The following is a 27,527-nucleotide window of genomic DNA, read 5'->3' on the forward strand; positions in this document are numbered from 1 at the left end:
CAGCATCGGGGCGGGGTTGTAAGGACTATGAAACTAACATTTGATTATAAGATAAAATTCTCTGAAAAAGTATACACCTACATATTACAAAAAAAAAAAAAAAAAAAAAAGGGGGGGGGGGGTGGGCTTGAGTTCATTTAGCAAACGAGGATCAGCTTCCCACCACGTTAATTCAGCTAACGAGAGCGCGCAGGTCACAGGATAAATCAGGAGAGAGGCACCAAGCCCATTTTGTGAGGGGAAACTTGCACTTCCCAAAGTTCACACCTTCCCCTCGCCAACCCCGACCTTGCACCGAGGGAGGAAACCAAAGGACAAGACCTTGGGTGTAGCTGGAGGGGGGTTTTTTTGGGGTGGGAAATCAAATATACACGACTTTATGTACAGCTCTGATCCCGGGGATGCTCCCAACGTCCAGCGGCGCCGTCCCTCTGCTCGGGACCGGGACGGGAGTTCTGCTTCGGCGGGGACACAAAAGCCGGGCCAAAATCCTTGTCAGCAGCGTGTGGGGTGCGTGGCTGAGTGGAAGGCTGAGCCCTGGCTGAGGCAGGCAGGGATCAGAGCCCGGCCCTAGGAGTGGGGCGCGCGGCAGGAGCGGCAGCAGGCTTTGCTGTAGTACCAGTGGCTGCACAGGTTCACCTTGATGGCCAGGGCGCAGTTGGTTCCTGCCTGATCCTGGCAGCTGTCGTCTGGGGGAGAGAAAACACAAGGCGTGGCACGGAAAAGAAAAAGAAAATAAAGGATTGTGAGCTCGTGGGCTCGTTTCCCTTCCCCTACACAGCTCTAAACACCACGGGATGAGCAACAACATCGTTCCAGCTGCAGCTGCCACCTCCCCGACATCCCCTGGAAACCACCATGGAGCTTCTCCATAAACATCATTCATAACTATCATTCATAATTCATAAACATCAGCGTCAACCCGAGCAGGTTGGTCTGTTCCTTCACACCTGGCCGGGCGTGGGGAGCCTCATTTGGTCCCAGCCCTGAAGCTCAAGGTCTTTGCTGTACAGCAGAGCTGCCCAAGGGCTGCTGGAGCCACCGAGGCACGGAGCTGTTCCATGTCCAGGGCTTCCCCTGGTAGGGATTCACAGTCTCTATCCCAAAGAGGCTGTTTGAGAAAGGGAAGGGGAATCCAGCAGTGTCACATCCAGAGTTAGGGCCAAGGGAGATGCTGGGGAAAGGGATGAGGCCAGAGGCTGCTTCAGCACCCTCCCAACTCCTTTCAGCGCAATGTTTTGCTTCAAACCCATAGGATTTATACTTATATATATGTATTTTGCTTAAAATCCACAGGATGCATGAAACCAGGCCGCTCCCAGGGCAAGGTGGCCACGAGGCAACTCCTAAGGTCCATGCCCCATCCCAGATCCCAAGGGAATGGGAGAGGACCCTGAGCTGTGCCAGGAGCTGGCCCCAAATCTGTCTCCCGTTTGCATGCTTTTCTCCCACCCTGTCCTTATTCCCAAATCCTATTAAAAGATTAGACCCACGTGTTTGCTAAAGATCACAGGGCCTCTGAGCCAGCAGACGAGCCAGATAACGAGATAGCTACAAACCCCACAGGACACCCGAAGACCAAAAATCATTAAAATAATGGCACAGACAGAACTTCCTTGGCTCGAGCTGAAATCTTACAGGAGCAACACCCAAATCAGCTCTCCAAAGGCCCCTTTTATATTCAGGTCAGGGCATGATTCTTCTGAGCTCTCCTGGTAATTTATCTCCAGAAAGAGCCGGTGCACAGCGCCCAGTACTCGGGCACAGAGGGAGAGCTGTCCCCGTTCATCCTCCTTGGGATGATTATCCAAATGAGGTCAGGGATGAGATAAGGTGCTGGCGGTGCTGTTTGGAGGGATCCATGGAAAATCAAGGCTGTGGGGCTCACCTGGGGGCTCTGTGGGGCAGGGCTGCAGGTCACAGGTCTGTTTGCCCACCGGCTTCACCAGCGGGTCACAGCCCCGCACAATGTCCTTGCCTTGGTAGCACTTCACGTCCCGCATCCTCACGCCGATCCCGCAGGTTTTTGTGCACTGGGGGACAGAGAGAGGGGCTGAGGCAAGACCCTGCCGTGCCAGGGGACTGTGCTGAGGCACAATCTGCTCGTTGGAGAGGTCAGGGCAGGAGGAGAACGTCACATCTCAGCGGCACACCGCTCTGTCTTTGCTGCCAGCACCATCATCATCTGCCCAGAGCTCGGTGGATGTGTTCCCATCCCCTGACACTGGCATCCTCCCTCCTCCTGCTGCCCTTCACAAGGGACCACAAACCAGCTGGCCCAGGCCAGGTGACGCTCTCTAGGACATGGGTGGCCATGGAACCCCTCAGAGGACCAGGGGTGAGGTTGTGGGGTCTCTGTGCATCCTGGGGGGGTCTGTGGAGCCACTGCTGGGCCCAGCACTCACTGCCTGCTGCCCTTTGGATGCCTCATGGAGCTGGGATTACAGCAGGGCTGCTTTGGCTAATTACAGGGTTTGCAAGACTCAAAATGAGGCTCCTGGAGCTCGGATCAGGGAGGCTGCAGCCAGGAGGGCTTGCAGGAAGCCCACACCCCCTTGGCTTGGACTCCTGGCCACTCTTGGCTAACCCTGGCTGCTTTTTGGGTTGTGCGGGGCCATGGAGCATCCCATCACAGCATCCCCAAATTCTGCATCCCCAGGGCAGCCAGCCTGTGGGCTCCATGCACACCCCCAGCCACACTCCCAGGCACCAAGGGGAAAAAAATAAAAAAAAAAAAATAAAAAAAAAAAAAAAAAAAAAAAAAAAAAAAAAAGCTACATCTGGCCCCAAACACCCCCTCTCAATCCTGTTCTCCCTGGACACAGACAGCCCCAGCTGCACCAGGGCAGGATTTCTGCCCTGAGCTGCCAGTGCAGCAAGAACAGCTCAGGGACCGTGCCCTGCAGAGACTCACCCATCTCCTGGCAGCACGACCCTTGGTGCAAAGGGATGGGGCAGTGTTGCAGACAGAGATATTATTAAAAGAAAAGGTCTTGCAAAATATGGTTTATCTCTGCTGCTCTATCTAAGCTAGATGTAGCTTGTAAGTTCCCATAAAGAAAAATGATAAGAATGAGCACAACAGCCTATTCTTAGGGAGAAAAATAAGTTTGCACCTGCATAAACAATGAATCTGCCCCATGAGAATCAGTGAAGAAAATATGTAAACATATCTAGAGAGAGAAAATTTGATAGACATACACAACAGCCCTCACCGACCAACGAGCTGAGTTTCACTGCGCTGCTGACCAATCCAGTTTTTACACAGCGCCTTCTGATATTGCCTATAAATATGAGTTTGTGAATAAAGAATTGCCTTTTCTGCATGAGGAAGCTGAGTCCCGTCTGCTTATTTATTACAACATATCGGGGTTATTGAGAGAGACGGGACCACTGAGAGGCATTTTAATGCATGATTTACTGCTGCAGTCTCATGAAGGATGAGAACATCTTCACAGCATAAAATAGACGTCAGTAGTCCGTGGTCAGTGGTCACAAGACCACAGGTTACAAGGTCTTTTAAAGGTTAATTAGCCAATAAACTACTGCCACAAAGTTTATGTCTTCACGCCAATCGCTAATTAAATTGTCTTGTACGTTTTCGCCGCAATGCGGACTTTTGTACCCAATCGCATAATGATACAATTCTACATTACTACACCTTAAACTTCTTATTTAGCTCCATAACTAGCTTCATATCTAAACCTCAAATTTCAAAACCTTCTACTGTCCAACTTAACTGGTGCTCCATCTTAAACCACAAATCCACATTCCCGCTACAGCTCTCCAAGTCTGGAACAGCCTCAACCCTGGGATCATTTCAAACTCAGAGCCTGCAGGCACCAGGTTTTGAGAACTTTCTGTGCCTTGATTTCCCGCGACAACAGGGCAGCACACCCTCGGGGCCCCCTCCCCGCTCACCTCGGACCAGGGGGTGGTGTACCACTTGAAGCAGGGCCGCTCGAAGCACGTGCTCTCCTCCAGGGGCTTCTTGGCCACGTCACAGTCGGCGGCGTTGCGGGTCTTGATCTTGCCGTTGACGATCTCCAGGCAGAGCACGATCCTCTTCTTCACGCCCCGGCCGCACGTGGTGTTGCACTGCGGGGCGACGAGCGGAGCCCGCTGAGAGCTGCGCGCCCGCCCCGTGCCCACCCCTCCGAGGGCGCCCAAGGCACGGGGGCCGCACTTACCCGCTCCCAGTCCTGCGCCAGCCAGTGCGAGGGGCAGTTCTTGTCCCCGCAGGGGTGGATGGCCAGGGGCTTGGTGTCCAGGTTGCACTGGGACTCGGGCACCACGCGCCCGTCGCTGGTTTTGCAGTACACGTGCCGGATCATCCTGCCCTGCCCGCAGCCGCCGCTGCACTGCAACCACAGCGGGCACTCAGCGCCGGGGGATCCGGCCCTGACGGCAGGGACAGAGCCCCCACAGGGCTCAGCTGCATCCCCAAAACCCGCCCGCCCCAAATTTCAGGGGGATTTGTGGGGCTCGGCTTAAAACAGCCGCAGGGAAGCTCGGCGGATCCTTCCTTCGGGCGACAGAGATTCCGTCATCACGGAATCACAGACTGGTTTGGGTTGGGAGGGACCTTAAAAATCATCTTGTTCCAACCCCCTCCCGTGGACAGGGACACCTTCCACTATCCCAGGTTGATCCAAGCCCCCTCCAGCCTGGCCTTGGGCATTTGCGCGTCAGATATAAGGAGATAGTTACAAATCCCACAGGACACCCGGACACCAAAGATGGACAGGACATCCCTAATTTCTCCGTGCCAGGGCCACAGCCCCAACACCCAGCATCTCTCAGGGCTGGCAGAAGGGGAAGCACCACGAGCAGGGAACCCCGGGGTGGCTCCCAAAGAGGCCGAGGCAAAGAGGACCAAGGAAGCAGCTGCGAATATTCAGCCCCTGGTGCCTGGAGCAGCCGGTGCTCCCCGGCGCTTCTGTGGCTGCTCTTGCAGAGACTCTCGGTGTTTCCTAGCACTGCTGCTGCCATGGAAACTACTTATTTTTAGCTGATGTGAATGTATCAAAAACCTGGGTAAAAATAGCTCGGGATGGAGGGGGTCTCTGGAGCAGAATTGTGCAGGAAGGGAAAAAGCTTGGGGGGGATGGGGGAAAAAAAAAAAAAAAAAAGAGAGTAAAAGAGAATAGAAAATAAGGAGGAAACAAAAATAAGGAAAGGGAGGAAAGGAGGAAAGAGAAAAGGTAAAGGGGTAAAAGGGAAAAGAGAAAGGGGGAAAGGGGAAAATAAAAGAAGGGAAAATAGCTGAAAACGTTCAATTTCTGGGCACGGAGCATCAGCATTGCCAAAGAATGCTGTGCAGCAGACAGACAAGAGGATTTTGACACCCACTAAGGCCCTCAGCCAGGTCTCTCAGGGTTTAACCCCTGCTGTACCACATCCTCCACAAGGCAGGAGCCCAGGGGGGAGCAACAGGATCCACTGGGACGCTGGATCACCCCCAGAGCCCGAGCCAGGGTGACTCAGGGTGACAGCGCTGGCAGAGGCGACACGGGAGAGCCAAAGCACTGGAATTATTTGGAGGCCAGCTCCCAGCACAGGCTGCCTGCGGGTTCATTGGAACTGGGACCAGCCAGGCGTGAGGAACCCAACCCCAAAACCCCCAGCGCCAGGAAGAAGCCAGCCTGTGGTGGGGCGCGCTGGCTGCTCAGGCGGGCTCTCACCGGTCCCCAGTCGGACACTGTCCACTGCCGGTCACACGGCGGCCCCGTGCAGTTCTTCTCGGCCAGGGGCCGGGCGCTGGCGTCGCAGAGCTTCTCCTCCTCCGAGCAGCGGATGTCCCTGGTGACCACGCTCCGCTCCCCGCAGCGGGCCGAGCACTGCCGGGAGGGGACAGGGACGGTGTCACCCGAGATCCCGCAGCTGCTGCCTTCAGGGGTGGGTTTTCCCCCCGTGTTTTAACATAAAACTCTCAAATGGCACACTGGAAATGCACGAATGGTTTCTCCAAACGCCCTGAGCGGATTCAGCATCCTGCCCAGGAGCTGTGCTCTCCAACAGGTGATGCCAGAGAGGGGAAACCCAAGGCTCCAGGAATGCCTGCTCAAGAGCTGAGCAGTTTTAGCTGTCACTTGGAGACAGGGTGAGATCTCCCTCGCCTCCTTCCCAGGAACAGCCAGCTCCTTTCCACCTCTTTGGAGAATGTTTTCACCCCTGACTGCACAACCGAGGTTTTTATGCTGCGGATAAATTTGGCACCGCGCAGCCCAGTGACATTATTTAGAACTGGATTTGAGTTACTACAGTCTCACATACACATCACATTTGCTCCATGCATAACGTAAAGCAGGGAAAAGTGTCAACAGCACAGGGCCCAGACGCAGCGTGCCGAGATGTTAATCCTCAGAGCCCTGAAATGTGCTTTTTTTAATGCCTATTCCCCCAGCCAACTTGGCACCCCACCTCTGACGGGATCCAAAGGAGATTAGCTTTGCTGCTGGCTAAGAACAATCTAATCCAGCACTGTCTCAAGCAATCTGTCCCTGACAAATGCTGGAGGAGAATACAGATTTCTGTAAAATAAACCGCTCCGGTTTGCTACGCTGGACTAAATAACGCTCCAGCACGTGCTCGGGGAGCTCCTCTCTACCAGCTGGGAAAGCCAAAACATCCTGCACCACCAGGGAATGCACCAGCCCCTCCGCCAGCTCCAGGGAAATGATGCACACCAGCTTGCAGGGGAACGGAGAGGTTTAAATTATGACTAAGAAGAGTTTTTTGGGAGCTTCCCAGGAGGAAGAGTCATATTCCTCGTGATGCAAACCATGGGGCAGGTTGGCACCCACGGACAGCTCGGCTCAGAGCTCATCTGCTCTTGCTTAGATGAGGTCTGCGCTTGATTTGGGAAGAGGCACCCCGAGGAAGCAGCACTGGTTGGGTTGTTTCCGTGAGTTTGTGTTCGTAAGGGATGCGCTGGAGCACTGTCTGTGCTTGGGAAGGGATTCAGGGGCACAGACACCTCCACAGGTTTTCCCAAGCAAAGCAGTGAGCTGGAAAGGGGCAGCACTGTGCCTCCCCAAACCATCTCCCAGTGGCTTTGGGGACTGGCTTAAGGCACAGCTAGGGAAAGGTTTAATTCTGCATGTGGTGCAGAGGAATTGGAGCTGAGGAGGGGACGTTTATAGGGGTGTAATTCACGTGTGAGTCAGGACCACCTTCCCTGCACATTGGGTTTGAAGAGGTTACCACGGAAATACTGATGGGAGATCTGAGCCGTGGGTTCCTGCCCTACCTGTGACTGACCAACAGCAGCGGCTTCCTGTCCTTAAACAGGAGCCAGGGCTTCATTTTAGGGGGAAAAACCTTGCTGCACATTGACCCTCACGCAGCGACTGCAACAAGCGTATCCTGAGAGGCCGATGGCTGTGGATTGTGGGAACCCTAAAATCCCCTCAGGGAAACTGCCAGGCTCTGCCCTGGAAGAATGTCCCACAGAGTTTCCCTGCCTAGGCTGAAAGAGAGGACTTCCCTCATGGTGCCCTGCAGAACCACTGCCAATCTACCTTGGATTGCTTCCCCTATGGGCCACTTAACCCTGCCCACCCTGTTTGTTCATCTCTCATCCCCTCTACAAGTTGCCGCCTTTTTACCACCACTGTGCCTCAGACCATTGGTTCTTCACCCCTACAAAACCACCGAGCACCACACTGTTGGGATCTTTTTGTCCCCGATTCTTTTGGCACACTGGAATAAACCTCTGCTGCAACAAAAGCCCCTTCCTGTCTTTTCCTCCGCCGAGCTGAGGCTCAGTGTGTTGAAACAGCTTTTCCAAGCGGCTCCTGAAGGAGACGCTTCGAGAAGGGAGCGGCATTTCTCCATCCTGCCTCACTGCTGCAGCGGACGGCCACGGATGAGAACAGATGGGAAAAGGGAGAGAAGCCGGGCACAGGGTCAGCGGGACTCACCTCGGACCACTCGGACATCTCCCACTGGGGCCCGCAGGCCGGGTTCTTGCAGACCTTGCGCTCGTCGGGCCGCGCGATGTCGGCGGACTCGCACAGGTCGCTGTACACGGAGCTGTCGAAGCCCGGCGAGATCATCTTCCAGCAGCGCACGATGCGGAACTGGTAACCCTCCCCGCAGGTCCGCGAGCACTCGCTCCAGCTGCTCGTCTCCCACCTGGGCGGGGAGGAACAGAGCCCAGCGCTGGCACAGTGCACCTCCGCACTCGGCCGGGCGTTCCCATGCCCGTCGGTTTAGTGCAGATGGTCAAAATTAATTAGTGGCTGCTTTTGAGATCCTTGGATTTACTCCTCCTTTTACTCCTCCCATAGTCTGACACCATCACAGCCGTAGAACAGAATGCCCTGAGGTGGAAGGGACCCACAGGATCATTGAGTCCAGCACAGACACCCCAACAACCCCGCCCTGTGCCTGGGAGCGTTGTCCAAGCTCTCCTGGAGCTCTGGCAGCCTCGGGGCTGTGCCCATTCCCTGGGGAGCCTGGGCAGTGCCCAGCACCCTCTGGGGGAAGGAATCTTTCCCTGATGTCCAACCCAAATCTTCGTGACACAGCTCCAGCCCTTCTCTGGGTCCTGACATTGGTCACTGGAGAGAAGAGATCACTGCTGCCCCTCTGTGACCCCTTGTGGGGAACTTGTAGGGTGGAATGGAGTCTCTCCTCTGTCTCCTCCAAGCTGACCAAGCCAAGTGACCTCAGCTGCCCTTTGTGTGGCCCCTCTACACCCTTCACCACCTCCACAGCCTTCCTTGATCACTTCCTCCTACGGTGGCACCCAAAACTGCGCACAGGACTCGAGGAGAGGCTGCTCCAGCGCAGACCAGAGTGGGACAATTCCCTCCCTCGGCCACACACGGATCTGTCCTGCCCAGACCCTGTGACCTGCAAACCTCCCAGCCTCCACAGCAGCACTGGAGTTGTCCAGAGCTGGACAGCCTGGCTCCGGACAGCCTGGCTCCAGACTGTGGTCACTGTTTGGATTAAGAGCCACATCAGAAGGAAAACTTTCCAAAGGACTTCCAGCACAAGTTCCACTCCGCACCAGCTCTTGCCCCAACACAAGCAAACCTCAGCGGTGTTTGGGACGCCGAAGGGATCACAGGGCTGGGTTTGTGGCACAGTTTGCAAGCCCAGCCCCTCCACCCGAATCGCTCACACGTTCTCCATGTGCCAGGCAGGGCTGGATGATCCCGCACTGCCCAAAGCTGGACTTGCTGGGAGCCCCAGGTGCCAGCTCTGCCAGGATTTATGGAAGTTTTAACCTGGCAGCTTGAGCTAAAGCACTCAGGAGGCAATTCTTGCTGCTTCCCAGATGGAATGAAGAGAGGAGGGCTGGGGATGCTAAGGGCCATCCCTGCTGCCCCCCCAGATCCACACCAACCCTCCCCCAAGGACAACCAGGGCAGAGGAAACACAGAGACTCCAGGACTGCCCCGTGCAGACGGTACCTTGGCTGGCACTCTCTCCCAGCACAGAACTCATGGATGGGCTCGGGCCGGGTCATGGCATCACAGTAGGTATCGTCCACTTCGATCCCATCGTAGCGGACACACATGGCGTACGTGGACATCACTCCTGGGCTCAGAGAGAACACACACACACAGCACGGGGCTCGGTGAGTTGGACATCCAAACTCTTCGCTGGTTTTGTTGTCGTTTTCCCGGTTTTAGCTGCGTTTCTCAAAACCTCCTCCCGCTGCGAAGCGGCGAGCTGGACTCCCCGTCCCGTGGGATGGGCGATGCTGGGAGGGAATGTCGCTGTGGCCACCCCGGCAAGCTGAGCAGTTGTGGCTGAGTTTGGCCAGCTCAGAACAGGGCACGGCCACCCCTGCCAGGGCTTGCCACCAAAACCAATATATGAGTAACACATTTTTTATAGGAAACACTCAGGGCCACGAGTCTGCTCGGCAGCTCCCAGCCTGCCAGGCTGGTGGGTGGAGGCGACAGCAAACGCTCCCCAGCCCGCTCCATCCCCCCCGGTCTCCCTGTGCTTCACATCCCCTTTGCTCCAGGTGCTCCCCAGGTGCACCCAGACCTGCAGGGCAAGGCAGGGATCCTGGAGCTTTGGCAGGGAAGGGTCTGCCCCTCCTGCTCCCCCTCCCAAGCTGCGGCAGCCAGTGCCGTCAGAGCGAGACCTTTTCCCCCCACAGCCTCCCGTGCCAGAGTAAATGTTGGGAAGCTCACTCTGGGACCTGGCTGGGGACCAGGAGGCTGTTCTGGCTACAGGTAACAAGAATTGCAGCTCTGGGGAACATATGGTTTACATGAAACTAAAAAAAGATCTACAGCTCTTGACATGGCCTTGCCTCTCTGCGATATGTCAGTGAGAAAAGGCAGCGAGGAGGGAGAAATTTGAGTTAAACCTCTCTTGGCTTGCTGCGAACCAGGGCAGAGCAGGCTGCCCCAGCCAAGGGAGAAACTTGTTCGGAGGGGATCAAAGAAGTTAAAAATGCCCCAGAACACATGGATCTTAGGGAAAGGGACAGCCTGCAAAGCTCCTGCTACAGGCATGAGGCTGCTGGACAAGAACAAATGCTGAAAATGTAAAATCCTTGCATTTGATCTGTTAAGAGATGCCCCTGAGATTGTAAACTCCTCTCTCCCACTCCTTCTCCTCTTTTTAATTCCAGAAGCACTGCAGGATCTGGACAATTTCAGGGGCAGCACAGAGAAGTGCACGACCCACACGCCTGATTCACCCCGAGGCATCGACAGGACCCCTTAAGCAAGGGGTGAGGGCAGAGATCAGGTGCCTTGAAGCTTTTCAGGGGGCAAAAAGGGAGGAATTTATGCAAAAAGTGGGAATTTCTGCCTGAAGAATAGAGGCTCAGTTTCGATATCCCTGGCATCTCTGTCACTGTTCCAGATTTACACCCTCGCAGCCGAGCTCGGGCTCCAGGGTAGAAGGAGTGGGAGAAACAAAACATAATCAAAAAGCCAAATGCTATTGTGTTTCCTGCCAGAGCTGAACAATCTTTAAAATTTCTCTCTGCAGGGAGGCAGCTGAGCTTTTCAAAACCCCTTGAAGCTGTGAAAGAAGTGAGGAAGGGGGGAAAGAAAGGAGGCTCAGCACAGGTTTGGGGATCCTGCTGAGCCCCAGGGGAGACAAAAAGTGATGTGAAATGAAGGCAGTGCTCAGAGCTTCCCAAAGGGAGGCAGTTTGGAGGATTGATGGACACTTTGGGCACCAGCTCCTGGTTTTCAACACACCTGAGAGGTCGGTGGGCTTTGCATGCTCAGCCCCCAGCTCCTCTCCCCACCTTTGCACCCCGGCCCAGCAGAGCTGGGGTGGTGCTGAAGCAGAGCTCATGAGATCCCCTAAACATCACCAGCTCCTTCCCATCCCTATCAGACATAAAATGGACTCACACACCGGGGGATTTCAGCAGGCTGCGCAGAATTTGGCCGCTTCTTGTAACTACCTGTGGTGCATGTAGAGCTGCAGGGTTCGTGGGAGGAAAGCTTCCACCTGTACATGTCAGCAGCACTCACACCTTGGCCCTTTCTTAACAACTTCAGTCTGTGTCTAAGCGATAAGCAAACAAAAAAAAAAAAAAAAAAAAAGGGGAAAAAAAAAAAATAAAAGAAAAAAAAATAAAGAAAAAAAAAAAAAACGGAAAGAAACAAAAACAAAAGACATTTACAAGGCGAGCGGTGACAGCCCACGACAGACACACGCACATCTGGCTGCAGTTCGGTTGGGTTCGGGTTTGGGAGGGGATGTGCTCGGTTTGGCTTTGGTTGGGTTTGGTTGTTCTGATTTTTTGGGAGGTTCGTTCGTTTGAATCAATTTTTTATTTGTTTTAGTTTCACAACATACCTGTCCTGAGCCCCAAGTAGAATCCCCAGCCCGGTTAGAGGCAGAGCTTCCACTGTCTAGAAATAGAGAGAATGGGATAAAAATACCCACAAGTAGAAACAGTTCAGAATTTAACAAAGTTTGCATTTTCTGCTCAAATACACCTGGCCCTCGGCACACAGTGACTAAAGGTGCAGTATCTCCTCCCCTGTGCCTCCAGGGCTGGGCAAACCCACTCGTGCTGCTCAGTGCAGCAGAGATTTTTGGCTGCTCCAATCTCCAAAAGCCAGCACAGGAGTTTCTGAGCTCGCCCCTCAAAGCCCGCTGGTTTTTGCCGCTCTGCTTTTGGTCTGATTTATTTCGCTGGCTCTCGGGTGGGGAATTTGCACCTCTCAGATTCACACTGTGCTCAAACACAAAATGCCTTGGGGAGAGGAGTGACAGAGTCAGCCTGGTGTGAGAAAAAAAACCACATTTATCCAAGGAAGAATTGCAGCTGCTCCCCGTGCTGGGAGGGGGGAACATCTCAGGGATACTGCACCTTTACAACAAAAGGCTTCCGTCCTGTTCTCATACCTTTGTCCAAACCCTTGAAACAGCTACACTGGAATAGTGTACAAGGTTGTATCCTCACATCCAGTTGTCTCTGGCCTGGCAGGATATGCAGCTTGTATGATTTCTAGGCAGCAGAAGCTCTGAAATTGCCTTTTTTAGTTGTTTGTAAGAAAAAGTTGAGGTCCAGCCTATCAAATCAACCTTTAAAGGGACACTGTTGAGAATCCAGCCCTTTCCTTTCTGACCCACCCTTCTTCCACCGCCAGCACTGAGCCTCCAGAAGGATTAAAAACAACAACAATCTCATTTTCCTTGATGATTTTGCTTCTGTCAGTTTGGCAAATGGTCGCTTCCTGAATGGAACTGAAATGAATGTGACTTTTTTTTTTTCTTTTTTAGTTTTTTGTGTGTGTGTGTGGTTTGTTGTTGTTGTTGTTGTTGTTGTTGTTGGGTTTTGTTTTTGTTTTTTTTTTTTCTTTTTTTTTGGTCGAAAAATAACCACCTCAGCTCACTATAAACAGTGTTTCATCTGCCACAGCAGCTCTGCCTGGGGACCCACAGCAGCTCCTGATCCCTGCCCTGCGCCACCAGCTGCCACCCAGCCAGGAGAGGGCTCACAAATGACACTTGTCATTAAAAGGTAGTCAACATCTGCTTTTTGTACTTTAATTTGCCTGGAAATGTTACCCAGATCCTCCAGTCTATATCCTACCCTCCAAGGCATGAAAGTAAACACCAAGTTATCCTGTGACCGGGACTCCTCTGTCTTTAAAAGGAGAAAATCCTCAAAATAAGCTTTATCCCACATCCGAGGACAGTGAATCTTTCAACAGTGTCCCTCTAGTGCATGTGATCCTAAATAAAGAGCTTCTATGCATGACAAGGTCCCAGGGACAAGATCTTTCCAGAGGAATCTGACGTTTGGGCACAGGGCAGCTCATTTCCAGCAGGGACAAAGCTGTCACTTTGTTCTCCTCTAAATGCAGACAGGAGCCCATTGTCCAACAAAACTGGGGGCACTTTCTCTTTTATTTTCATTTTCCTCTTTATTATGAGCTAAATAATAAAGTCACACATTTGCTTCCCCAGCTTTTAATCTGCTTTCCAAGCAAGCTACGGCACCAGGAATTAGCACCAGTCCCTCAGCACCAACTGAGATCTGGGCTGCCCCTTTTCCCAAAACAGTTCCCAGAGCCGAGGAACAACCCTGACAGATGCACACAAACACCACAGACCAAGGTCCACGGTCCCTGGCTCCCGTTCCTGTGTTTTATTTCTGGTTTTGTTTCTGAGCAAAGGGGCTCCTGTTGCAGTCTCAGCCCCGGCTGCACGCTGGCATGGAGGGTGCCTGGATCTGCCCCAGCACATCCCAGAAAGGTTTTGGGCTGCTCCAGGAGAGGAAAAGCAGCGCAAGAGCCACCAACCCATCCATCCCAGCTGGAATTGTTTGCAGAGATGAAACAGGGCACCCCACGCTGGTGTGAGGTGTATCTGGGTACCTCCATCCTCACTACAGCGGGTCAGTGAGGAATGAACTCCTCCAGCTCCACCCAGCACTGTCCCACACGGACACACTGCCTCCAGAGAGCTCAGCTTCCCTTGCTCGTTCACTGACAGGGGATGGACCTGAACAAAAAGCCACAATCCATCCCAAACTGACCTTGGGAAGGATTTGGGAGGTCCCAAGCCCCCAGAACTAGGCTGACCCCAATAACAGACTGGGCCCACAGAGCCTTTTCCTCTCCCAAGAATGGGAATTCCTCACTCTGCCTCACTCCAGGACAAGTGATTTCCTTGTGTCCCATTCTTGTTTCCCCCAGCACAGCTCTGGCTGTCCCCTCCAGCTTCCTCCCTCCTGATGGGACAACTCCAGTCCCCAGAGCTCCAGCCCATGACACACCAAACCTCACATCCCACGGTCAGTGTGGGCTTTATCCCACCGCGCTGCTGCCAGCAAGAGCATCAATCCTGCCCTCAGGGCCTGAGCTGGAGCTCCTCACCCCTCATTCCCACCCTGGAGATCCAGGTTAGTGCTCAGTGCTACAACAGCAGCCGGGCTTGAGGAAATAAATTAAAAGTTGGGGGAAGCAAAAAAGGCCTGGGAACAACCAGGCTGCGCTGACACATCCCATCCCACCCTCTGCAAGTGAGGTGCAAGTTGTTCTGTTGACTTCTTCTCTTCCTGCCTTTTCTTTTTGTCTCCAAACAGAGGCAGCCCAGCTCTGCCTGCCCTGCTCTTTCAGTCCCCCACCAGCAAAGGACAGAGCCAAGGGGACCTGAGCATCTCTCAGCCTTTTGTCTGGTGCAAAACTAGTCTGGATATCAATGATTTGATCTGAAAAGTTTGTGTTTTGTTCCAGAGAGAGCGGGGAGGAGAGGGGACACTGTAGAGCAAAACCAAGGGAAGAATGGGTGGGAGAAGGTGTCAGCGCTGGGTGACATTCCTGATTCCTTAAATCACAGTTATCGGTAGATGGGCAGCCAGGGACAGCGCAGGGAGCTTTTTAGCACCCAAAAAAGCTGCACTGGAGCCACAGGGTTCTGTGATTGTCCTGTGAAAGCCAAGCTGCTCTGAGTTCTAAAGCTCCCTGTATTCCCAGGAGGGAGGAGAGCACTGCCCCCATTTTACAGCTGCTGGGAGAGAGTTTTGGGGTACAGGGTGGCAGCTGAGGGGACACGGGAGTGTGATGGGGCCCAGGGGAGCCCCAAGGGGCTGGGCAGTCCCTTCCTTGCCCCAGGGCAGGGTAAGGGGAGCTGAAGGCGCTGCCCTCTCTGTCAGAGGAGGGATGAAATGCTTGTTTTGGCAGCTCTCCCAGGCCAAGCCACGAGGAGAGATGATAGATCCAAGCCCTTGGCAATGTTTTCATGCTCCTATCATTAAGGAGTTTGTTGATCCGTTTGGCTGCGTGGCCATCCTCTTCAGCATGAGCGTCTTTAGCATAACGTAGTGGGAGCTGTGGGTAAATCCAGCTGACTCTAACCACAGGGAGCATCTGCTCAGGGCTTTGCATCTCCTCAAGCTCAGCATCTTATCCCGTGTTTTACAGGTCCAGGAGGGGGCTGACAGGAGGCTGGGGTGCCATGGGGATGCACACTGGGGCCCAAACCCACAGCCTGGCTCAGGCACCAGGGCACTCCCAAGGCCCCAGTTTCGGCTCAAGCTGCCCAGGGAGTGCTCTCATGTGTGACTGGCCATGAAGGAGGGCTAATTGGAGGGTTAATTGCTACTGTGAACACTGGCCCCATCTCAGTCCCCGTGTGCCCACTCTGGGGATGAGCTCTGGGCTGGGAATCAAGGCTGCTCCTCAGAGAGCCCTGGGACACCTCAAAAGCTGATAGATGCAGGGTTGGGGATCAGCACTTACCCCAAGACTTCCTTCCACCCTTCCCCTGAGCAAAATCTGCTACTAAAGCTACATTAAGCCTTTCTTTACCCCACCCCACTTCCACTCAAAGCAGCCATCTAAAGGAGTCCTTGAGTGATGGCCCCAGTACCAGCTGCTGCTGCAGAGCTCTGGATATTCCTGTCCAAGCTGCGGCTCCCTGAGCTGCTCCCGCAGCTGCTGAGGCAACGAATCCAGGCTGTTCCTGCCGGACCTACACTGGAGCTCCCGGTGGCAGGGCCAGGCCTGGGAGCTGCTGGAAGCATATTCCTGCCATCCCAAGTGAGGAGGATCGCGGGTGGCACTCAACAGGGTGGGTGAGAAGGGGCCAGGACCAACTTCTGCTGCATCAGAACTCGGAGGAAGGGGCTGGGGAGTGGGAGCAGGACGTCAAGAGGAGGCAAAAGGAAGAGGCTGCTTCCTGGCCGTGGCTCTGACAAGAAGCTGTGACCGCAGAGAGCAAAGCCCCAGCTGACAAACACCACCATGGGCTTCCTGACATGCCCACCGAGGGGGACACCGAGTTTTCCTCTTGCTTAAACGCCCTCATGACTTCCTGCTCCCAAACCTCTGGCCCTTCCTTCCACATTAACTCCCAACAGAACGCTTCCACCATCCCACCCCCACTTACCTCCTGCTTCCAAAGAGATGGAAACCATGCATTGAGCCCGGGGCTGTTACGAGCCGAGAGCAGCGATAAATTGGATTTACTGTCATTAAAGGCACGGCTCCTACCTCGCCTTGTGGGTCCTGTTCCCTTGGGGGCTGCTCATGGTGACGGTGGCGTTTGAGAAGGGCGTCTCTGCAGAGGCGTTGGTGGCTTTGCTCAGCTCCATGTAGGTGCTGTTGACCGAGTAGGACACCAGGCCGTCGCTGTCCTCGTAGTCCACGTAGAGGCTGTCGATGGGTGAGCCCACCGAGTTGATCGGGTCCCCCTGGGCGAAGATGCTGTTCACGGTCACGTTGAGCAGCAGCTCCTTGGAGTCCGAGGCCTTGCCCAGCAGCTTGTCCGTGATGGCGTTCTCCAGAAGGAACTCCCTGGAGCTGAGCCCGGGCTCGGGGTCTCTGTCGTCATGGTCTGTCTGGTAAGTAGACCTGGTTACGTTTGAATCTAGATTGGAGCCAACAGGGGGGAAACCACAGTGACAACCACAAAGTGCACGGAGGCTGGGAGGGAAAAGCAGCCCGGAGCAGCGGGGACGCGCCGGAGCCTGAGCAGCCACACGGGGGGCGAGAGGCAGGGGCTGGGTCCTGGGAAGAGGGAATCTCATGGGGTTCCCGAGGGTGTGCTCCTTAAGGAGGAATTTATCCTGCCATGGGGTGGCCAGAGGGGAGCTCAGCACCCGCCAGCACTGCCCGAAGCAATAGCAGAGGTGAAAGGAAGGCGCCCTCCTGGCCCCACAGCCCATGCAGCCATGCTGGGAAGGCACTTCCAGGCACTTTGGGGGTGGGATGCCCGAGGGAATCAGATGGGAAGGAGCTGCTGGGGGCTTTGGAGGGGTGGGAGGTGACGGGAGACGTTGTGATGGGGAGTTCTGCGCACCCAGGGCTCCCTCCTGTCCTTGGCATGAGGCAAAGCACAGCGGGGAGATCTCACCCGGTGTCCACCCCCCACACGCCCCCACCAGAAACCAGAATCTGAAGGGCAAAGAGGATTTGTGAGCAGAGATGTTTTAAAGAACTTTCCGAGGTTTCCAAAACACAAACCAGCAGAACCACCAGAGGTAGAAACAGAGCGTTTCTCAACAAGAGCTCTGAGAAGCAGAACGGTGAGGCCCAAGTCTCCTCCTTACCTTGGGGTGGTTTGCCCTTCAGTTTTGGCTCACAGTCAATTGTTTCTGCTCTTTCATAGACCTCATTGGTTTCCTGACCTTTGCTCAAGTTTAAATCTTCCTCCGTGTCCTGCCTTCCAAACACCTGGTTCTCCAAGTCTATCCTTTCCCTGGAGATTTTCCCAAAATAGGTTGCATTGTGCTGGATAAAGCCCAATGGCACGTCTCCATCGAACTCTCGGCTCTCCTCGCTCTCCGACTCAGAGAAGGTGTAGTAGATGGGCTGCAGATTTTTCGAGTGTGGCTTCCTCAGGAGAGTGTACTCAAACGTGATGGACGGGTTCTTGCCGTTTTGATTCCAGACCTAGCAAAGAAATCAAGTTGTTAGCGGGTGCAGGGAGTTTGTGGCACGCAAAGCGTGGGGTTCATCTTTGACCTGACACCTGGGGAGGGCCTGTTTTGCTGATTCCAGTCTGAAATGCCAGCTTCTTCCTGCTGGAGCCCAGCACCATTTTCCAAGGGTTATTTGGCAGTGCCACTGTGGGGATTAACCCCAGCTCTGGAGCCATGGGTCACACTTCCTCCTCAGCCACTGAGTGACCAGAGGCTTGGGGCAGCCACTTCACAAGGCCACTTTTGGTGTCTTTCTGAGGAGCACACCCTCCCCTGCAGCCCCTACACCCCACTGGGGCTGGGGACTCCTGGCTGAGACAATCTCATCGTGATCTAATGCTTTTAAACACCCAAGCAACCATCCCTTCCCCTTCCAGAGGAGCCTGGGGCTACATGGAGCACGTCAGCAGTTGGGCTCTGGCTGGCAGCCCAGAAGAAAATTAAGGGGCTTTTCTCCAAATACCTGGTTTTACATGGTTTGCTTTCGTGAAAGAATTGGGGTTTAAGATTTATGCACTTGTCTAAGCTCTCTGGCCAAAGTTTCTTATTTTTGTTTTTCCTGCCAGGTAACTTGGATAAAAATGCCAAGGAAGAGAAGAGAAATCCCCTGGCAGTGCCTGAGGGATCTTCTCCTCTCTACCAAGCCCACATTCACCACTCAGAGCCCGGCCTGAACCCAAGAGCACTGACACAGGTAAAATAGGGCTGGGTAAGGAACTGGGCAGAGTCACTGCTGTCTCACCCCGCCTCATGTGAAACCACGGCGGGACTCTGCTCCCAAGCTCGCCCCTTCCTCAATCCAAGGTGGATTTTCTCTTCCCCGTCATGAGAACATGAGGAGTCAAAGCTCACCATTATGTTCAGCCCTTGATTTGTGGGTCCCTGGGCAACAATGTACTCGATCCCGGTCTCGTACACATCCATGGGCCGGCGGTACTTGAACACCGTGCCTGCAATGTTGAAGTTCTTTGGACTGTCCACTTTATAGTTCCCGTTGAAGAAATAGTACCCAGCTTCATCAGCCACAGCTTCAAAGGAGAGAGAACAGTCAGTGCCGTCACACACAAGGGCAAAGCTCTGGATGCTGCCCCTGCCTCGTTCAGGGGGTAAAATCAGAGTGTCACAGCGATAAAACGAGATTCTCCTACATGGAAATGCATTGGTCACCTGTTTGCAATGCACGCCATGTGAGGGTGTGCTGCAGAGTCCTGGGACGTGTCCCTCCACAGTGCAAACCCCTGGGTGCGTGGCTCACACTCGCCCTGGCTGCTGTCACCCCCTTGGCACCAGCCCAGCAGGAACACTGAACAGTCCCAGCTCTGCAGAGAGCACTGGCAGGTGGCCAAGGACAGGAGCTGATGCCCCCCGGGCCAGCAGTGGCCCAAGACAGGTTGCCCCAAGCTGGCCCACATCAAGCCTTTTTCATCCATAAAATCATCCTAGAATGGTTCGTACTGGGAGGGACCTTGGAGCTCATCTCACTCCTGCCATGGGCAGGGACACCTTCCACTGGACCAAGCTGCTCAAAATCCCATCCAGCCTGGCCATGGACACTCCCAGGGATGGGACAGCCTCCGCCCAGAGGCCACGAGCCTCTGAGGCAGCAAAAGCGCTTCTCTTTGGCAAGTCTGGATATTTCCACGCTGCTCCTGCGCAGCTCTGTCACCTCCCCCCGAGACGGGTGTGCGGTCACCAACGCTCCAGCAAGGCCACACGTAGGTGACACCCCCCTGGTGCTGTTGTCCTCGCACATTCCCCAGGCAGGGGAGTGCAAAGGGGATCACGAGAGAGGTGAACTCACTTCGCCCTGTCTGTCACACCCCACTGAAATCCCAATGGCATTCACCAACATTCTCTGCCTCAGAGCAGTCAGAGCGTTTGACAAACACAGCCCAGGTGCTCGGGCTGCAGAGAGGAGCAACAGCCTGGCTTGGACAACACTGTTGGATTTACATTGCCTCCGGATTTAACTCATGTCTGCAACAAACGGACTCGCTGATCCTCGTGGGTCCCTTCCAGCTCAGGATATTCTGTAATTCCACGACAAAACTACATCCAGCGTTGGAAAAAGCATTAGCAGGCATAGGCATGCATCCTAGGGAAGCACCAAGAGGTTATACACACCCAGAACATCTGCAGACTTTTTCCGTTCCACTATCTGGATATCCCTCGCTCCGGCGGGAATGTGCGTTACCAGGGAATAACCTACGGGAAACTACGGATTAATGAAGGGATCTTTGTAGCCAGTGATCTGAGCGAGACCCTCCTCAGGCAGAGCCACACTCTATCGAACACGCTGGCCTGGACCCACATTTTTAATGAGCTCTGGGTTAAAAAGCCCCAACCCTTCGTGTTTTAGGCTGCGAACGGGAGCTTATTGGTAACAGGAAAGAAAAATATGTGAAATGTTTGTCCTGGTTCATGGAGGAAAAACACATCCGAGGGGGGAAAGGATTCAATTCTTACACACAGAAATATGATGTTCATCTAAATTGGTGTAAGAAAACACATCTGCAGATGGTTTTATTAGCTAGGGAAGCTGTTGCGTGGCTCAGCATTGATCCCTGCATCAGCCAGCGTTCCCAAAACCCCAGCAGGAGATAGGAGCTGATTTCTCCTCTGACTCCTCTTTGCTTAGCACCAGACAAGAGATGGGACAGGACAAATCCTCCCACAGCACTGAAGTTCCTGCAGTTTGCTCCATCTCAGAGAGCATTAATCACAGTTCCTGAATTAGACTGTTATATTTAGGACACGTAGGTTCGGCTGCTTTGCATCACACTGATTTTTGAAATCCTGGTCTTTCAAGACATCGTTGCTTCCTGTTATTACAGATCGTTTATTTCTAGTTTTACTGGGTCATGAGTGTCCTGTTTTTGGCTAAATGACTAAAAAAGACTAAAATAGATGCCAGCCTCTTGCATAACCCTTTTGCACCACTCATCATCAGAGACCTCTGGTGTCTGACAAACACCACGCAAATTTCCTGGGGTTTTTTTTTGTTTTGTTTTGCTTTTGTTTCTTTTTTTTCTTTTTTGGTTTGGGGTTTTTTGTTTGTTTGTTTGTTTTTGGGGTTTTTTTGTTTTTGTTTTTTAAAGAAGGTTTTCTCTGCCCAAATTCACAAGAGGCATTAACACGTGGGAAAACCTGAAGCTGGGCAGTTGGTAAGACTTAAAGCAATTTACCAAAAAAAAAAAAAAAGTCCATTTTAAACCCAGCCCTCTCAACTCAAGCCCTCAGTCCCCAAAGCCTTACCAAGATGAGAATTTCCTTTCCGGTAACTGCCGGTTACGTGGGTGCAGCTGCTCCCATCTCCTTGGCAAACTCCACATTTATCCAAGGTGTGGGTGGAAAAGAGAATGCCATCGCAGCCAATGGGCTAAAAAACGCACAGACAGAGCGCTGAGGGTCAGGCAAACGTCGCACCCACTGCGATTCTCTGAATGCTACTAACAATATTTTTGCTATAATGTTTAACAACCTCACATTTTCCAGACACGCAAACCCCTCGGAAATCCGTGTATTTGCAGGATGTTCCATCCCTGGCCTGAACCATTAACTGTCTCTGACCATCCACAGTGGTGCAATGAAGGTCACAGGGCTTGCTAGAAATGTGAACATAGTCATCTGAGGGGAAAGGATATAAAGAGAGATTCAAAAACAGCAGGAACACCACAGCGTTCATCCTACCCGAGCCAGTGAATGGCTGCCAAGCTAAACAACAGCAGCACAACTGCAGAGCAGTGAGAGTCCAGAAGCTGCCGTCTCCTGTGTCTCAGGATAGACAGGAGATGGCACTTGGACAGTGTGACAGCATTCTGCACAGCCTGGCAGGAAGAGATGCCCCGGGGATGCCAGGGGCATCACCAGCACCACCCCGGGGCAGGCACTGAGGCAGCAGCACTGCTTTGTGCAAGGACTCATACATTACACAAAAACATGCGTTTTCACATAGCAACACATCATACCTGAGTTAAATTCACAGATATATTGTTGGAAATACACACGTAAGGCTACATTCAAAACCACAGCAACTCAGAGCGTATTATAATCTCTAACTTTTCCATAAACATTCACCCAAGATGGATTTAATTCACCCTTTGCTTTCTGCAGACAACAGCTGGCTGGCAGCACCCACCAGCACAGCCATCCCACATTTAATAATATCCACGGGAAGCAGATGATAATCTCATCTTTGCATCAGAACCCCGATGCCAAGCGTTTGTCTCCACCAGCTCCTGAGCAATCAGAGACCCACTGGCCTGCACACCCAAGCAAGGCAGCGTCGGTGTCAAAACATTCTGCTGCAAATCCCCCAGGGGCCACAGGAGCGCCTGCTTGAACACAAAACAATCCCTGCAAGCTCTGGTGAGTCAGCTTGAACAGCAAATGTGTTCAAGGAGATTGTCACCTTCGAGTGACAAAAGCCACCAAGGAGAAACAGCTCATGGACTAAACTCTGCCTCGCTGACCCTGCCAAGGCTGGAGAGCCAGGGGCTTGGCACACTGGGAAACTGACTTGATGAAGATAATTGTTCTTGGGTTTAGGGGGGGTCTCTTTAGAGACCCCTAAAACAAAGCTGCAGTAGATCCCATCTCTTTTTTTAGGCATCCAAATGTGAATTTGAGGAACCTGAGCTCAGGAGCCTCCTCAGGAGAAGGGTCCTGACCTCCCAGTAGCTCTAAAGCTCATCTATAGCTTGTGTCTAATGCTTGATTTTGATGGGAGTTCAGCACCTAAAAGTTCAATAAAATTTCCATTTCTGAGTCCCGAGTTGTTCCTGTAGTTCTTGCTCACCCCAGCTCACCCCAGTGACCTTCTGCATCTCGGTGACATTTGACAGAGCACACAGAGGGCGTGGGACAGACCAAAAATCACTGAAAACAGCACAGGGGCAGCATCGGCCCTGGCTCAAAGGACCCTTGTGCGGGTGAGCCCAACTGTCCCTGCCAGCACAGCCCAACACCCCCTGCTCTCACATCCTCTGAACCCTGGGAGCTGTGACCAACACACCAATTCGTGTTGTTATTTAATTTTCAAGCTACCCTGCAGCTGCCAAACAAGGCTTTGAACTCGGGAGACAGCTGATTGTGCCTCCCGAAAAACCACTTTCAAACAGCAGAGGAGGAGCCTTCCTGCGGGCTGTAGCATCATAACTATCAAAATATTTGGCTGAGCATTATGAAACACACAAAGAATGTCTTGTTACCAGGATATAAAGGTTTCCATTGATACGTCCTGCCATTATACACATGGGAGTTAAATGATGAGCACTGCTCCTCTCGAAAGCTCCTTCCGTTCACAGGGCACTCCTAGAATGGGATACATTAACATCCTGAGGGAAACAAAGTGCGGGAAAGGTTTCTGGCACATCACCACCAGCTGCAAGGAGTCTTTGCATCACCTTCCCCAGCCAGGGCCACATCCTCCTCCTTCTCCTCCACTCCTTTTCCTCCCTCCACTGCAGGAACCCCTGGGAATTGTTGCCAGAGCCACTCTCTGGTTTTTATGGCAAAATGCCCAAAGCCCAGACACCGGTGATGGGAATCAAAGAAGGGAACCCTCAGCTGCTTGGAGGGGCAACAAGGTGACAGCTACAGGACAGATGGTGTCCCCTCTCCAGGGGACCCAGAAATGCCACACGCGACACTCCACACCGAGTGTTCCCAACAAGACAAAGGATATCCTTACTTGGACTTTGCAGAGCTGGTATCTTTTGGATGTTCCAGTGCAAGTTTTGTTGGCCAGCCCACTCACTGACTTCCTCCTGAACAAAGAAATGGTGGTTAGACGAGGGGCAGAAATCATCTTCCCTTGTTTAAATCTATTTCCTCCCTGCCCCTGTAAGGTCAGTGTCCACACAGAGATCTGTCAGTGTCCCTGGAGCTGGTGGCAAAGGTCTCTGTGGCTTTGTCACCTGCAGCATCAACTGTTCCAGGAGCTATCATGGGATGAGGGACAAGGGTTACAAAGTGGCTTTTGTCAAGCACACTGCCCAGAGAGGGCAGAGCCAGGCACAAAGCAGGGGGAATCAGTGGGTCCCCAACGAGCCCTGCACCAGGGGAACCTCTCTCTGTGCCCCAGAGCCTCGAGAACAGGCTCAGTCTGTGCCTGCTGCCCCTCTGCACCAGCCCCTGCTGGAGAAAATGCTGGAATCACTCAGCTGGTGCTCCTGGCAGGGGTGCCCGAAGCCCAGGAATAACCTCCTGCTCAAGCAGGGTTTGCCAGCCACATCTCCACCAGTGCCAGCCACATCTCCACCCGTGCCAGCCACATCTCCACCCGTGCCAGCCACATCTCCACCAGTGCTTCTCTCTGAGTGCTGGCCTTTTGGGCCAGCCAAACCTCCTCCGCCCGTGGGTGACCCCCTGGCCAGCCCACGGGTGCTGTACCTCTGCCTCAGGCAGTGCCTCTCCTGGGATTTGACGCCTCCCCCACAGGTCCTGGTGCACGCTGTCCACTTGGTCCACTCTCCCCACCAGTAAGCAGTGACGTCCGCCCCCTCCTCCAGGCTGTTGGACGTCTGTGTCAGGTCCTGCTGGGAGCACGGGGGAGGGAGGAGAAGCAGGAGTCACATCCAAACCTCAGAGCCTGTGTGGGGACACTGAGGACACCCCTCCTCCCCCAGCCTGCCCCACTCGACCCAGGCATTGCCTTCTCCAGCTGAGGTCAAGCCTGAGGTTTCCATCCCCGCATTCTTGCAATTGTGTTTTCATTACAAAATTGGAATGAAGTGGCAATATTTGGGATTCCTCAGGAAAGGAAATTCTCATTGTTTCGCTCAGTTGGCGAAACAGAGCTCCCGAGCAACCCTAAACTCTCCGAGACTTTTGGTGCTCTCTGGCTCTTGCTCCACGGAGAATTCAGGGAGCCGGAGAGCCAGCTGCAGCCTAAAGCTCCACTGGAAGCTTCAAGAAACCCTTGCAAAACCCCTCTGCAGCAGGAGAGCAGGTCAGGGGGTGCCAGCAGGGTGGAGGAGCCTGTGTGCCCTCTCTGCAAGCACAGGTTTGTCACCTCAGGAGGGTCCCTGACACCCCCACCTCCCACCCCCTGTTGTGACCACGCATCAGAGGGCGGAGGAGCTGCAAATATTGCATGCAAAGTAAATGAAAGCTCCAGCCGGCACAGGGAGCGAGGAGTGATGCTCACCCAAGAGCAGGGCAGGGCCCTTCAGGGTCCTTGAAATGCTCTGTGAATGCTCTCAGCCATGGAAGGTACAACTCAGGGTAAGCCCGGACTGAAGAGTGAAACTTAGTCAGAAGTCCTCACAATTTTTGGAAGTACAGAGCAGCCCTACAAGCCCAGGGAGCTCCCATCCCAGACGCCACAGTGTTCTAAAGCCCAGAGACCCCCAAAAACATGATACCCTTACCTGAGCTATGACAAAAACAACGTTGCCCACAAGAAGGAGGGCCAGGGTCCCTTTCAGCTGCAACTGAGCGCTGATGGAGATGCTGCTCCACCTCCACTTGGATATCTTCATCCTAGAAAGCAACCAAACACTGCACTGAGCACAGCTCCCACCCAGCCCCACCACCAGCAGCAGCTTTGTCTGGGTTCCACGGCTCTGCTCCAGCATTCCCGCTCAGCTCGGTGACACCGACCACCAGTGACTGCAGGCACTCCAGCCTGAAGTTTTACCTAATTAACAGCAGCATTAACGTGGTGCAGGTTCACTTCCCAGCTCGGTTTTTATCTGTCAAACCACAGCTTTGCGCTGGTTTCCAGTGGCTGCACCTGACACTGCTCCAAGCCTGCCTTGGAACCGAGCGTGCCTTACGCCGGAGCGAGCGCTGCTCAGTGGGCAGCCAGAACTGCTCCTGGATCTATAAAAGCAGCAGTTAAATACCCCCATTTACACGACTGCTCCTGGAAGAATGAGATGAAAGGCTTCAAAAACAACAACAACAACAAAAATGCAATTAACAGCCATTATTCCTTTTTTTTTTTTTTTTTTTTTTTTTTTTTTTAAACATCTATTCCACTCCAGTTCCCCTCGGCTCCCAGGGAAGACGCCTGCTCTCACAGAAAAGACAGGACCCACAATTAAAGAGCAGAAATGAAGTATCCCAAGTGTCAGCCTTTCATCTCTTTCTCCATCTGCCTCATGAAAGAGAATAACCCAGAGTGGCGTTTTTCTTAAATAAAAGCCAGCTCAAAACCACAATACATTTTATTGTGAACCTCCCTGCAAGAGCCAGAGAAGGAGCAGGTTTCAGGAAGCCGTGCTTCCAGGCAATCAAAGCAGCTCATGTCTGCAAGGAAAAAGAGAGGAAAAAAAAAAATATCCTCCCCTAAGCTATTTTCCCTTGAAAAGCATCTAGGCAGTATCTTTGGGAAGCAGGGGGGTGGGAGAGGCGCTGCTCCTGGGGAGAGAGGGCACCGCTGCAGACCTGCAATAGAAAGAGCTTTTTTCCTACTCGTTTCTATCGGGTTTTTCTGTTGTTTGGTGTTTTTTTGGGCTTTTTGTTTTGTTTTCTCCTTGCAAAGGTTTTTGTAGCGGTTTGGAAATCGCAGAGTTGCCGGCGGTACCGGCCCTGCTTTGCTGTCTGGCTCAGAAGAATTACCAAATCCGCTCTGCAATCGCCCTGGAGGAGAGGTCCGGCATGCTACAGAGACTTTCCAAGAGGCAGATCCATTGATTAATGGGAGCCCGGAGCGCTTGGCCGGGGATCCCGTGGACAGGTGGCTGAGCCTTTCCTTACACTTGGTTCTCATTAAGGCTCCCAGACACTCCTGACTCCAAGCCAATACCAGAGCGCGCTCGCAGTTTATCCGACAGGCGCTCGGGGCTGAGTGGTTAAACGAAGGGAAAATTAAGAAAAGGGGGGAGAGATGTCGCCGAGGGGCATCGCGGAGCCGGTACCGGGGCAGCCCCGCACGGGAGGAGGGAGGGCGATGCGGGGCCGGGATGTGGGACCGGGATGCGGGGCCGGGATGTGGAGAGGGGATGCGGGGTCGGGATGCGGGGCCGGGATGTGGAGAGGAGATGAGGGGCAGGGATGCAGAGAGGGGATGTGGAGCGGGGATGCGGAGCCGGGATGTGGAGAGGGGATGCGGAGCCGGGATGTGGAGAGGGGATGCGGAGCCGGGATGTGGAGAGGGGATGCGGAGCCGGGATGCGGGGCTCCATCTCCACCGAGCGGGCAGCTCGGAAGGGTCCGGCGGGGCGCGACCCCTGCGGGGCCGGGATGGGACAGACGAGACAGGACGGGACAGGACTGGACAGGACGGGACAGGACCGGACGGGCCGTACCTGGCGGCGGCGGGGCCGGGCAGGACGATGCTCCGGGGCCGGGCGGGAGCGGCGGCGGCGGCGGCGCGGAGCGGAGCGGAGCAGCGGCGGCCCTAGACGCTCCCTCCCTCCTTCTCCCTCTCCGACTTCAAAGGGCAGCCAAAAGCGCCGGGGCTTCCAGCGAGGAGGAGCCGCCGCAGTGGCTCCCCCCAGCCCGCGCCGGCCGCTCTTATAGCGGCGGCGGGGGGGGGAGGTAGGGGGGAGAGCGGGCGGAATTCACACCTCTCGGCCCGGGATGCCCCCACCCCGGTTAACCCCTCGCCTCCCCCGGCGCCGGCCCGCGGCCGCCAGCCGGTTTCCTGAGGCGAGACCGGGGGGGCACAGGCGGGGGGAGCCCGCACCGCACGCAT

At 54.0% G+C, this 27,527-nt stretch overlaps 1 protein-coding gene across 1 annotated transcript; it reads right to left on the reverse strand.

The window, feature by feature from the left end:
- Positions 1 to 16: 16 nt before the first annotated feature.
- On the reverse strand, positions 17 to 27,527 carry ADAMTSL2 (ADAMTS like 2). Its single transcript, XM_040083059.2, is given in 20 exon segments — positions 17 to 689; positions 1,889 to 2,033; positions 3,922 to 4,098; positions 4,191 to 4,361; positions 5,685 to 5,840; positions 7,926 to 8,139; positions 9,429 to 9,555; positions 11,402 to 11,505; positions 16,452 to 16,827; positions 17,510 to 17,852; positions 18,734 to 18,909; positions 20,006 to 20,086; positions 21,137 to 21,260; positions 21,363 to 21,508; positions 23,092 to 23,194; positions 23,574 to 23,649; positions 24,275 to 24,417; positions 25,255 to 25,389; positions 27,139 to 27,366; positions 27,369 to 27,527. Coding segments are annotated over 20 exon segments (3,303 nt in total). The 3' UTR covers positions 17 to 570.

This window comes from Hirundo rustica, chromosome 20, assembly GCF_015227805.2.
Source record: "Hirundo rustica isolate bHirRus1 chromosome 20, bHirRus1.pri.v3, whole genome shotgun sequence".
NCBI classification, from domain to species: domain Eukaryota; kingdom Metazoa; phylum Chordata; class Aves; order Passeriformes; family Hirundinidae; genus Hirundo; species Hirundo rustica.